Source organism: Kogia breviceps, chromosome 15, assembly GCF_026419965.1.
Source record: "Kogia breviceps isolate mKogBre1 chromosome 15, mKogBre1 haplotype 1, whole genome shotgun sequence".
Taxonomy (NCBI): Eukaryota; Metazoa; Chordata; class Mammalia; order Artiodactyla; family Physeteridae; genus Kogia; species Kogia breviceps.
Genome location: NC_081324.1, coordinates 39,509,262 through 39,522,013, shown reverse-complemented (window position 1 = coordinate 39,522,013; position 12,752 = coordinate 39,509,262). Strand labels below are relative to the sequence as shown.

Below are 12,752 nucleotides of genomic sequence, written 5' to 3'. Positions count from 1 at the left end.
TGGTGGGCAGAGCTCAGTAAAACTTTAGTCCACTTGTCTGCTCATGGGTGGCGCTGCCTTCCCTCCCTGTTGGTTGTTTGGTCTGAGGCGACCCAACACTGGAGCCTACCTGGGCTCTTTGCTGGGGCTAATGGTGGCCTCTGGGAGGGCTCACACCAAGGAGTACTTCCCATAACTTCTGCTGCCAGTGTTCTTGTCCTCACAGTGAGCCACAGCCACCCCTGCCTCTTCAGGAGACCCTCCAACACTAGCAGGTAGGTCTGGTTCATTCTCCCCTGGGCTCACTGCTCCTTCCCCTGGGTCCCGATGCACACACTACTTTGTGTGTGCCCTCCAAGAGTGGAGTCTCTGTTTCCCTCAGTCCTGTCGAAGTCCTGTAATCAAATCCCCCTAGCCTTCAAAGTCTGATTCTCTACGAATTCCTTCTCCTGTTGCCAGACCCCCAAGTTGGGAAGCCTGACGTGGGGCTCAGAACCTTCACTCCAGTGGGTAGACTTCTGTGATATAAGTGTTCTCCAGTCTGTGAGTCACCCACCCAGCAGTTATGGGATTTGATTTTATTGTGATTGTGCCCCTTGTACCATCTCATTGTGGCTTCTCCTTTGTCTTTGGATGTCTTTTTTTGTGCGTTCTAGTATCTTCCTTTCGATGATTGTTCAGTAGTTAGCTGTGATTCTGGTGTTCTCACAAGAGGGAGTGAGAGCCCATCCTTCTACTCCACCATCCTGAACCAATCTCTCTATATAGCTTTTTAGTAAGATGATTTAAATTATATTTTGAGGAAAAAGACAGAAATCCTGCACTAAATTTCATCATGTTGTGTTTCTTCTGCTGGCCTAAGATGTGGAGAATGGCATAAGAGGTGGTTAAAGTGACCCCAGAGTAGGAGGTCAGGGCAGAAAGCCCCTGGGGTGGGGAGGTACCCTCCATGGACTTGACATCACCCTGAGGTGCCCCAGGAAGTGGCCTTCCACCTCTGTGCCTAATCCAGGACAGCCAATTCCCTCTTGCCCCCAAAGGGCAGCTTTTATACTCCCGGATCCAGAGAGACCACAAAAGGTATGGAGTGGAAGAGGGCCACAGAAGGAAGAAGGGACCTGACTTCCTCTTTGAGGACTCATTGCTGTCTTACTCACCTGGGTTCATTGCTTTATTAAGGGGAGGGGGCTCCGGAATGGATTTGGAGAAATTTGTTCAACTTTATTTACCTTGAAGTTTCAAAATATATCAGAAACTATTAGCAGTGACTCTTTAAGAAAATTCAGAGATGATCATTTATTGGTCTGAGGTAAGCCCTGGCCTGGGTTATTTTGAAAATCTCCCCTGGGTCCTCAGTCAAAGTTGTGAACCATTGATTTAAAGTGAAAAATGAGGCACCATTGAGGGGGGCATCGTTCCCACCATCACTTTCCACATTGACTCCTTCACTGGCCCCCCACGTCTACCTCCATTTTATTCTCCTGAGAAGAGAGGAAAATCTTCCTACCTTATATTTAAGTTCAGGTCATAAGGAAGTATGTCATTTTATTGAACAGCACCCTCAGAAAACCTGAATTCTCCCTGGAAATTCCAAACCCAACTTTGGGGCTTATCTGGGGTGATCACACACCTTAGTGTATCCAGGATGATCCTGGTTTGTGTGGAGGTCCCAGCATAATTATTAAGAGTACTCCCTTCCCCTCTCAAAAGTCTCCTGGTTAGGCTACTAGATAAACTACATTAACATTGGAAATGCAACTGTTTTACAGTTGGCCTCTGCTGTAAAAGACTCTAAGAACAAATATGGGAAGTTAACATTTTTTTCCTAAACTTACCGATAAGCAAGCCTATTTCTGGCCAGGTCCTCAGAAACTCTGTTCCGAACTAAAGGTTTTTCAGCTTTTATTTAGGTTTCTTTGGCTTTTGGATGTGGTTGTTGTCTTTTCCCTTAATGCTTTCCCATGTATATGGCCTTCTCCCTCGTTACAGGACTTAGGAAAATTCCATAGCAGTCACATCTTTATGATATCTGTATCGTGGCATCACTGTCACTGTCACTTTCTCAATGGACAGTTTTGAAAATATCCTGTGGCGTCACTCTTTTGGCAGTTAGCGGGGAACGAGGAGGAATGATTTACCATTTCTAGAACTCATGCCTTGCTGAGCCAGCCCCAGGGTCTGTGACAGTGATGCTGACAAGCGTTTTGAGAGGTCAGTCGCCTTTCATGGAAATGCTCTCAAACTTAGCAGTATTCTCCAACTCTGAGTTCTCGCAATAAATCATGTCCCGGTCTCTATTTTCAGTCCCAGCACCCTCTGAGATGACGAATTCTGTGTGCTGAATAACTACTTTTTAAAAACTGCATCCTTTGTGTCTAGTAAAATTACTCTTTAAAAATTCAGAGGGGTGGTTCTCCATGTCAACATTTCAGAAAACTTTGGAAGGCAAGCCCTACCCACCTGCCCAGACTGTGAGCCCCCACAATCTTTGCTCGTGGCCCCCTCCCTACTCTGCTCATCTTGTCCTCTCCTCCCACGTGGAATTTTATGCCTTCTCGGTGGCCCTTCTCTGGACCTTGGCCGTCTTTATTATGGTGTGCCACAGCTCATTTACTAGATCTACTTCCCACACCAGGCACTGTCCATGTGCCTGGGGGTCTGCACAGACCCTAATGAGCATCCATAAGCTCTTTTCATTCATTCAGGAAGCTTCAGGCAAGTTGTCCATGTCCCCGGGAAGCAGCTCTGCAGGCTAAACTGAGTATCAAGTCCCTGCACTGTCTCCTGAAATTATCACTATTTAGGGTGAGGACACTGGTCTGATCTGACACTCCTGTTTAGGTAGGTGCCTTTGATCAGTAAACGTGGTAGATACATTAGTTATGAAAAATACACATTGGTAAACCATATTTTTTTTTTTTTTTTTTTTTTGTGGTACGCGGGCCTCTCACCGTTGTGGCCTCTCCCGCTGCGGAGCACAGGCTCCGGACGCACAGGCCCAGCGGCCACGGCTCACGGGCCCAGCCGCTCCGCAGCACATGGGATCTTCCCAGACCGGGGCACGAACCCGTGTCCCCTGCATTGGCAGGCGGACTCTCAACCACTGCGCCACCAGGGAAGCCCAACCATACATTTTTAAAATACAATGTTATTAGGTTAAAAATGATAAAAAATGGAGTCACTGGTAGTGAAAAAAAGCTAAGAGCTAATTCTTAGAAAGCACTATTTTCCAGGTATTTTCCTGAATGCTTTACATGTATTAATACCAGTAATACTCTTCGAATAGTCCCAGCAGACACTTCTGTTGTGCTTACCAGGGGCCAAGCCTTGTTCTCACTGATTTACATCCATTGTCTCCTTTCATCCTCACAACAAACCCTGTGAGATTGGGTCCCAGAGAGGACACGAGACACAGAGAGATTCAGTGACTTGGCAAGGTCTCCAGGCTGTGAATGGGTCAGACCCCAGCTGACCCACCTGGGTGACTTGATGCTCTGGATATTTGCAGTTACCCTTCAGGGCTCCTGAATCTGTTTGTGTCATCCCTGGATTCCGTTTTGTTTCGGCTACTTTCAAGCTCATGCTCTGAACACTTCCTCGTGCTCTTCCCTTGGGGATTTTAAAATCTTGTCATTAAAAAAAAAAAAAAAAAAAGACTCTCTCTTTCTCCTCAATGATCTGTATGCTTTGCTACTGAAATTTTAAATTTCATTTGGTCTGGACTCTACCTCTAACTGTGTGACCTTGAGCAAGTCAGTCAACCTCTCTGAGCCTGTTTTTGATTATGGGGGGAAAAAAAGAAAGAAACCAGGCCTGACCCTGTGTGCCTGACCTCCCAGGGTTGTTTGGTAGACCCGGTGCAAGAGGGGAGAATGTGCTTTTGTGCTGTGTTAACAGGTCAGTCTTTTGTTATGCTATTGATTTTCTTAGCCTTTGTCTCAACTGACTTTCCTGAGATTCCAATGTGAGATTTTAAATTAGCCTCTAAACTTAATGACTACTATTTAGCATTAAAGTTTTCCTTTCCACTTTTTCCTAACTGCTGCCTGAATATTCACCCTTCTCTTTTCCAGAACTGAATGATTATGAGGGGGAGTAATGGTCTCATCCTCAGGATATTGAATGCTGTCAGGTTATGGTCACTCTTACATGGCGGTCACCCACCCCATAACCATTCAGAATCAAGTTTGTCTCTTTACTTGCAGATTCTTTTCTTTTTTTTTTTTTTTTTTTGTGGTACGCGGGCCTCTCACTGCTGTGGCCTCTCCCATTATGGAGCACAGGCTCCGGACGCGATGGCTCACGGGCCCAGCCACTCTGCGGCATGTGGGATCTTCCCGGACCGGGGCACGAACCCGTGTCCCCTGCATCGGCAGGCGGACTCTCAACCACTGCGCCACCAGGGAAGCCCTACTTACAGATTCTAAAAGACTTGTTCTTGGAGGCAATACTTTGTTCTATCTGAAAACCTGACTTGCATGTCTCCTCCCTGCGAGGCCTGTGGTCACCCGTCTCTGTATCAGGATTGGCGGTGCCCCGCAGTGCCCCTGAGAAGACCTGAGTAGGTTGTTTAACTGTTTCAAAAAATATTCCTGTCGTATGTGACTTTCTGCCCCTTGGAGTGACTGAGTTTGCAGGGCCTAACCTCTTGGAGCTAGTTGGTTCTAGAGAGATGGCCCCCACCCAGGGAGCTGACCACCAGGTGAATCTAGGGCTGCAGGGGAAAGTCACAGCCCTTACCCCTAAGCCTTGGCAGTTAGCACTCACTGCTTATATTGAGTACCTCCTCTATGCTTCTTAGAAATTCTGTAAGTCTTGTGGTCATGGACACCGCCTGTTTGAAGCTTCCTCCTGGAGGGGCTCACTTCTGCCTCCTGGAACTGGACCCTCAGCCCTCTTGGACAGCTTGGGAGAAAGGAGCTGAACTGCCTTGGTGACTTCCTTCCTGCCCCTTCTCTCTAAGAGGTCTCTGCTGGCCTTGGCAGCATCTCTTGCCATAGAGGGTAACCTCGGTCTCTCACCCTTTTGGCTGTTACGCCTTCTCCCCACGCCCTGCAATCCTCTTGGCCAAGTCAAAAACACACAGAAGCCCTCCATTCCATGCAAGCCTGAAACATTTCTCCAGACACAGTATTTCTGGAAGGGCAACCGTTGGCAGGTTGGAGGCTCCCTGATAGTTGTTGTTTTGAAGGAGGTTCTGAGTGTCACTGCCTCGTTCGGCTCAGAAGTTCAGCTTCACTAGGCTTTCTGGAAGCAGAGCAGAGCCTGGCCTCTTCCTAGAGTGCCCCCTGCCCCTTCAAGAAGTAAGTTCCTCTTTTACCTTGACAACTTCTGGATGTACTTGGGGAAATTGCATGTTCAAAGACATCCCCACCCTGGTTCCCCCGACTCTGCTCACTTCCACTCTGTTGCTGGGGCAACTCTCTTGCCCCAGAGACAGTTGTTCCCATTTTCACTTCCAGCAGCCCCCTAATCCAGCATCCTGTGCCTGAAGCCCCACCCACAGGAGCCTCACTCAGCATGCTTTCTGCCCTGTTAGTTCTTGAGACCTGAGGGCAGAGCTTTGGCTGATAGACCTTTCATCAAAGCATTGAGGCAGAAACGCTTATTTCCTGTTGTCCCAGGACTGACCATTGCTGCCGGTGGCATCGTGGCCCACCACGTTTTTGTTGGTCTCCATGAAAAATGTCCCCATTCCAGGAGTAGGCGCCTAACAGGTACTCAGGAAATATTCGTTTAAGGAAATGAGATCTATATCAAAAAAGGCAAAAAATAAATAAATGTGGGGGGCTTCCCTGGTGGCGCAGTGGTTGAGAATCCGCCTGCCGATGCAGGGGACGCGGGTTCGTGCCCCGGTCCGGGAGGATCCCACCTGCCGCGGAGCGACTGGGCCCGTGAGCCATGGCCGCTGGGCCTGCGCGTCCGGAGCCTGTGCTCCGCAACGGGAGAGACCACAGCAGTGAGAGGCCCGCATACCGCAAAAAAAAAAAAAAAAAAAAAAAAAAAAAAATGTGGGAAGATACCCTGCCAACCAGAAAGAGACAGTTGAAGGACTGAGCTTGCTTCTCAGCCTCTTTTCCTGCTCAGGGTTTGCTGTCGTGGACCATCACTGATAACATCTTGAGAAGCCGATCAGCAGAGGGGTCTCATGGGGTGTGGCATAATCCAGCCATGATGACCCTTGGCCATTCCCACACCGCCTGTGTTCTTGCTTTCTGCTGGCTTTTTTTTTTTTTTTAAAGAAGGAAGATGTCAGTCAATCCAGTCTGTCATGATGGTAACCTACCGTGTTGAGTTTTTGACTTAAAGTTACTTTCTTTGGTTCCATATTAGAATTGGGCTTTCATAATGGATTGTGACTCACTGATCTTGTGCTCTTGTTGGAATGCCCTGGATCACTGTATGAGAGCTTTTTCTGTACTTTTTTTCATTCTATTCTGTTCTATCATTGTAGCTGTTTAGTGCCAGTGCTACACATTAATGATATCATTTTTATAATAAGGTTTTAGAGCTAATTGGGTAGATATTATATATATTTCTACTTGTGGATTTTTTACACATATATTCTTTCATAGTAACTCTAGAATTTTTTTTTTTTTTTTTTTTTTTTTTTTTTTGCGGTATGCGGGCCTCTCACTGCTGTGGCCTCTCCCGCTGCGGAGCACAGGCTCCGGACGCGCAGGCCCAGCGGCCATGGCTCACGGGCCTAGTTGCTCCGCGGCATGCGGGATCTTCCCGGACCAGGGCACGAACCCGTGTCTCCTGCATCGGCAGGCGGACTCTCAACCACTGCGCCACCAGGGAAGCCCCTAGAATATTTTTTAATTCCAAAAAAATCTTGTTGGAATTTCATTAGAATCATTTTAAATATATATATTATTTATATATAAATTCTATGATGAGAGATAAGGAACATCCTTACAACATTGAGGCTTCCTATCCAGGAACATGATGTTTCTCATTTATGCACATCTTCTTCTTTTGCTCTCAAGAAAATTTTGTCAGTTCCTTCAAGTAGGCCCTGTTATTGATATTTCAGGAAGTTTGGGCGTTTTGTTTCCTTGTTTGTGTGTTGTTTTTTGGGATGTGTCTGGGCTCAAGTAAAATGCAAAACAACTTTCTCATCTCCTGCCTAGAAGTATCACCTCCTGTCATCCTCCCAACCCTGTTCCACCTCTGCCCCCTCACATCTTAGCCCTTCCTTTCCAGATGCCTTTAGAGGGTCATTTAACATTTCCTAACCTCCTTTACAAGGAACACTCTGTCTTATCTGCTTTATCTCCTCTTTCTATCATTGACCAATTTCCTATTTTTCTCATTTCAAACAATGGACAGTCACAGACTGTTTGATCAAAGAAGTGCAATCAGGAGATGGGTGCCTGAGAAAGACTCTTAGCAAGAGTAGGATGAATGGGCTGGGGGTGAGAAGAGGCTGGAAGCAGGAGGCCCGTGGTGGGCTGCCCTGGGAGGCTGGCACCAGGGGTCAGGCTCAGGGTGCAGGTGGCGGGAATGAAGGACGTGGTACGAGAGGCTTTGTGGAAGAGGATGGGTGACAGTGACTCAGACACGGGACCAGGTGAAGGACGTACTGAAGGTCACTCTTGCTGGTCTGGGCTTTGACCCTGAAAGAGGATTGAAATGGATCAGAATTGATGATGGCTAATCCCTAGACAGGACGCATGCTTCCGGGAATGGAGAACTTTGAATTGTTCTTGCAGGCGCTGCTCCAGTTTGTTGTGGAAGGGGAGGAGAGAGTTGGACAGGCCCGCGTGACCCACCCCTTGTGTCAGGCAGGACAGCCTCCAAGGCACTTGAGGGGTCAGTAGCATCCAGTGGAGTCTGTTTTTTTTTTTTTTTTTTTTTTTTTTTTTTTGCGGTATGCTATGCGGGCCTCTCACTGTTGTGGCCTCCCCCATTGCGGAGCACAGGCTCCGGACGCGCAAGCCTGGCGGCCATGGCTCACCGGCCCAGCCGCTCCGCGGCATGTGGGATCCTCCCGGACCAGGGCACGAACCCGTGTCTCCTGCATCGGCAGGCGGACTCTCAACCACTGCGCCACCAGGGAAGCCCAAGTCTGTTTTAATTATGAAGAAGAGCATTTAAAATACCTCTTGGATAAAATCCAGAGATTTAACAATTCAATTTCAGATATGACTTTAATTCTTTTTCCTTCCTTTGCAAAGTGGTTGGAAGTGCTCTGAAAACATGTAGCGTCGTTTGTGAAGATAGCTTCCCCCTTATCGCAGGATGCCCAGAAGCTTGCTTCTTCCCAACTTATGGGGTGTGTGGGTGTGGGTGTGTCTGCTGGTGTGAACTGAGTTCTACTGAGAATGGGGGCAAGGACATCTCAGGCTCAGAGCCACCCCTGAGTCTGTGTGGGTTGCTTGCTGCACATGGACGCTGGCTGAGGGGGGAGGGCTAAAATCTGCGCGGTGCTTCCCTCTCAAGCTGTTTGCCCTGGGGCTGTGTCTCCCTGGAGGTGGGTGTCTTTTTCTTATTTGCACAAAGGTTGCAGTTGGGCTGGGCCTGCTCAGACATCTCTGCAGGCTCTTAGAATGACGGGGACTCTATAGATGGGGGGCTAAGGGCGAATGATTCCCAGGGAACCCCTGCCTTCCCATAAATGCTTCCTGCGCTAGAGCCTAGCTGTGGGTAGTTGCGTCTCCAATGCCAGGTCCCAGGCTTCTTCCGTCTTCCATGCTGCTGTCCATGTGGCTTCATTCCTTGTGCTCGTGAGATGTCTCACTGCTGTCTCTCCGGGCCTCACATCCACATTTGAGGCAGGAAGAAGGAGGAAAGGCAAAAGGCATGGCTCACTGGGTCTATCTCTTTTTAATCAGGAAAACAAAAACCCAAACTGCCAGCCTTACCTGCCAAGGGTCCAGGGAGGTGACTGATTTCACCGACATATTACCAGCCTGAAAAAAATCAAGTGCCTGTTGGTGAGCAGAGAAGAGGGAATGGATGTTGGACAGGCTCCCTGCAGCACCTGGAGGGGTGGACACCCCGCACCCCAATGTGGGCATCGCAAGTCATTACATCTGTCTCCATTGCCTGTAATCAGCATCTTGCCAAACCTTTTCTCATTCCTTCTTAGCCTTCTATACACAAAATAATATTTTAAAGTAGATTTCAGCTAAATTTCAGGGGCTCCTGATCAGCTTATTTGCTTAAATATATAGAAGACAAGCTTGCCGCACAGAGTGAGGGTGCATTTATGCCGTGTGTCCCTGGGAGCTCACATTTCCAAGCCGACAAGCACACCCACAGGACTTGTTCCTCCCGGCTACCAGGCGGCCAAACAGCTGGGATGCTTTTGGTTATTTTCTTCATGAAGAAATTGTAATTTATTCCCAAATGCATATTTAAGGACCTAAAATAGAATGTTAGCAATTGAGTTTGGAAGAGCTCAGTAGGACTTAAGGGGCCGCAGCCGTTTTTCCTTGCCAGCTCCCAACCTCCTGTGCTACAGCGACCAGCTTCCCTGGGCGGCTCAGTTGCTCTCAGGCCCAGCCTGGTTCCCTTCCTCAGAGGAGAGGCTGAGGCCTCAGCACAGGAGGCAGACCTTGAGCAGCTGTCAGCTGCTCAGCTGGGGCCTGCCTGCAGGGGTGTTCTGAGCTGCTGATTCATGGAGCTCCCCCATATGGCCCCCAAACCTCCAGCTTCATCCCTGGCAGTTCCCTGGAACTAGACAAAGGCACTTCCCCTCTCCTTATATTCTCTTCCAGCCCCAGGCTAGTCCTAGACAGTCTTGAGGGTCCAGCTCAGGTGGCAGCTTCTCCAGACCCTAACCCCCCTCCACCACCAGGTGAGTTAGTTACCCCACAGCTGGGTCACTCACATGGTGAGCACACCCCATCACTGTGCTGGACGGGTCTTACCCATCCTCGTCACCCCAGCCTTGTTTCATGAATCAAAATCATCCTCCTCCCAGCCCTGTGGCCTCAAGGTAAGCTGTGCGGCACAGGGAGCTTGCTGGCCGGCCCCCCTCCACCTGTCCCGGTTGCCACCCACCCTTGACTTCCCGAGAGCTGAAGGGGAAAGCTGGGGGCCTTGTCACAGCTCTGGGCAGAGGTGAGCATTGGCTCAGCACCTCACACCCTTCCTGGCTTCTGGCCGTGTGCCAGCCCGGGGCTGGCCGCAGGGACTGCCCCGAGGATGTCAGGGCAGCAGGGAGGCCATGTACATCAGGGCTCTGTGGGGACATGGTCCCCCTGCTCGGCCCCTTTGCTAGTTTATCCCTCACTCCTCTTCACCCACCCACTGGGCAGCTGTCCAGGTGGCTGAGTGTAGCAGGAGAGGAGGAAGTGCTCAGGTGTCAGGGCGGAGGATGTTGGAATGATGAGAGGAGCCCCTGAGATGCAGAAGGCCCGACCGGCCAGCGATGCCAGATTCCCCTCTGGCTCCCGTCTCCTCGGTGCGGGGACCGGCTTTCTCCATCTCTGGGCACACAGCACACGCTCCAGGGCCAACCAAGGCACATTCCGACACCTCGTAGCCTGCAGGAAGGGAACTCTGAGAGGTTTGAGTTTTGTTTCCACTGCTTCTATGGAAAAAAAACAGGTTGTTTTTTTTTTTTCCTTGCAAAATATCGCATTTTTCCCAATTGAAGGCAAATCAATTTTATTTTGTAACGTGTCTGACTCGCGAAGTTCCATTGCTGCCCTGCTCTTGGCGGCCTCTTGGAACTAATCCCTGATCTCTGCTGTGCTGAGAGGTAGCCAGTCCTTCCCTGAGCTAAACTGAGGGCATTTGTTTTCATGTCTAAGTAAGTTGTGAGTTTGCTTTTAATAGAGGACCAAAGATGATGCATTAATCTTGGATTCTCCTTATTTTATCACAAGAAAACTGCTGCAGATGGAAAAAAGCAGGAGATCATCGTCCTGGATTCCAAGAGGAGCAATGCTATTAATATTGGTCTGACGGTACTGCCCCCTCCAAGAACGATTAAGATAGCCATTTTGAATTTTGATGAATATGCCTTAAACAAAGAAGGGATTGAGGTAAGAGGAGCTCTATGGAGCATTATTGTGTTCTGTAATAGGTTGCATATGTAAACATTACTGTGTCCAATGTGACTTTCTCCACAGGGTGGCTTGCCATATTTCTGTCTCAGCCAGATTCTGAATAATGTTAATAATTTTCACATCTTGTTTTTTAACTTCTGGGGGGAAAGAAGCCCCACTTTGCCTAGGAAATTCAGAGATCCTCACTCTCTGGTTCATTTACTAACTTCCTTCTGACCACATTACGCCTACCTCGACGTGGAAGAAGAATTTGACAACCTCCACGGGGGTGGGGCTGGGATGCCTTCTTTCACATCATTTCAAACCAAATACATTTAATGAACAGTCTCAAAAGTAGGGTTTTCCATACGTGTTCACTCCGTGTTAGCGGATTTGTTTCTCTCTTGGCACCCTTTGGGGTGTGTAGAGATGGGTTTCATTTGATCAGCTGGAAAACCCAAGCCAACTGAGTCTGCAGCATTTGTTAATCTGGGTGGCACAAGTGGAGAGAGATTGGGTGCCTTGGCTGTGACTACACGGCTGGCAGGCGGCCCAGCTGGCGCCGCAGCTCCCCTGCTCTGCCAGGGTCCAGTGCCCTTCCACCAGGCCCTGCTCACCCTTCGCTGTGGGCTGGTGCCTGTCTGTAGGAAGTTAAATCTCCTGTTCTCATAACAGAGAAAGAGTGAGTGAAACCAATGGCTCAGCCCACAGATTCCTACAGACGGGTGGATGGCTTGGGGGCCCACTGGGTCAGAGTGGGGATCTGAGGACACTGCTTCATGACGTTGGGTGACACCCACCCCATCCTTCTATTGGCAAAGGGCCCTGGATTCCTTTAAAGGCTCTCCATATTTGAGATTCCTTCATACCCAGTCTTATTTGAAAGCCTCATGAGTGAAGAAAGTCAATGAAGGCTGGCTGCAGTGAGGGAGAGTAGGCTTTGGCAGGAGAGTTGAAAGTGAGGAAGGCCTGGGGGACTGTGCCGGATGCGTCTCCAGCCCTGAGTGTGGTAGGGGGCAATGGGGCCCATGGGGCAAAGTGATGCCTGAACCCAGGAGGACAGCCGTGCCTTTATGCTCTGGAAAACAGAGACCTCCACAGGAAAAGCCGTGTTCCAGAGGTTTGTACTGGATTGAGTACAAGCTTCAAAATCCATGCCTACCCAGAACCCCAGAATGTGACCTTATTTGGAAATAGGGTCTTTGCAGACATGATCAAGTTAAGATAAAGTCATCCTGGATTAGGGTGGGTCCTACTCCACTGGCTGATATCCTTCTAAGAAGAGAGAAGTTTGGACATAGACACAGAGAGGGGAATGCCATGGGAAAACAGAGGATACACAGGAAGACACACAGAACAGAACACCACGTGTTGATGGAGGCAGAAATTGGAGGGAAGAGTTTACAAGCCAAGGAGCATGAACGGCTGCCAGCAACTACCAGAAGCGAGGACAAAGCAAGGAAAGATCCTCCCCTCGAGTCTTCAGAAAGAGCATGGCCCTGCTGACACCTTGATATTAGACTTCTAGTCTCTCAAACGGTGAGAGAATAAATTTCCTTTGTTTGGAACCCCTGAGTTTGTGATGCTTTGTTAGGGCAAACCTAGGAAACCAGTACGAGGCCTAAGCAACTCTGCCCTGAGAAACACACACACAGCCTGTGCCAGGAGCAGGTACGATGAGGGAAATGCACTTCCCTCTGCCCGGAGAGGAGGTGGAGCCCGAGCCCTGGAGTCAGGCCATGCGGCACAGCAGGTAAGCAGAGCCAG

At 49.2% G+C, this 12,752-nt stretch overlaps 1 protein-coding gene across 7 annotated transcripts in view; it reads left to right on the top strand.

The window, feature by feature from the left end:
* The window catches only part of FHOD3 (formin homology 2 domain containing 3), a 507,955-nt gene that overhangs the window by 441,758 nt on the left and 53,445 nt on the right, over positions 1 to 12,752 (top strand). For all 7 annotated transcript variants that reach the window (XM_059041316.2, XM_067016011.1, XM_067016010.1 and 4 more), the window contains one exon: positions 10,824 to 10,982. In XM_059041316.2, coding sequence (XP_058897299.1) covers positions 10,824 to 10,982 — 159 coding nt within the window. The remainder of the gene's footprint in view (positions 1 to 10,823; positions 10,983 to 12,752) is intronic.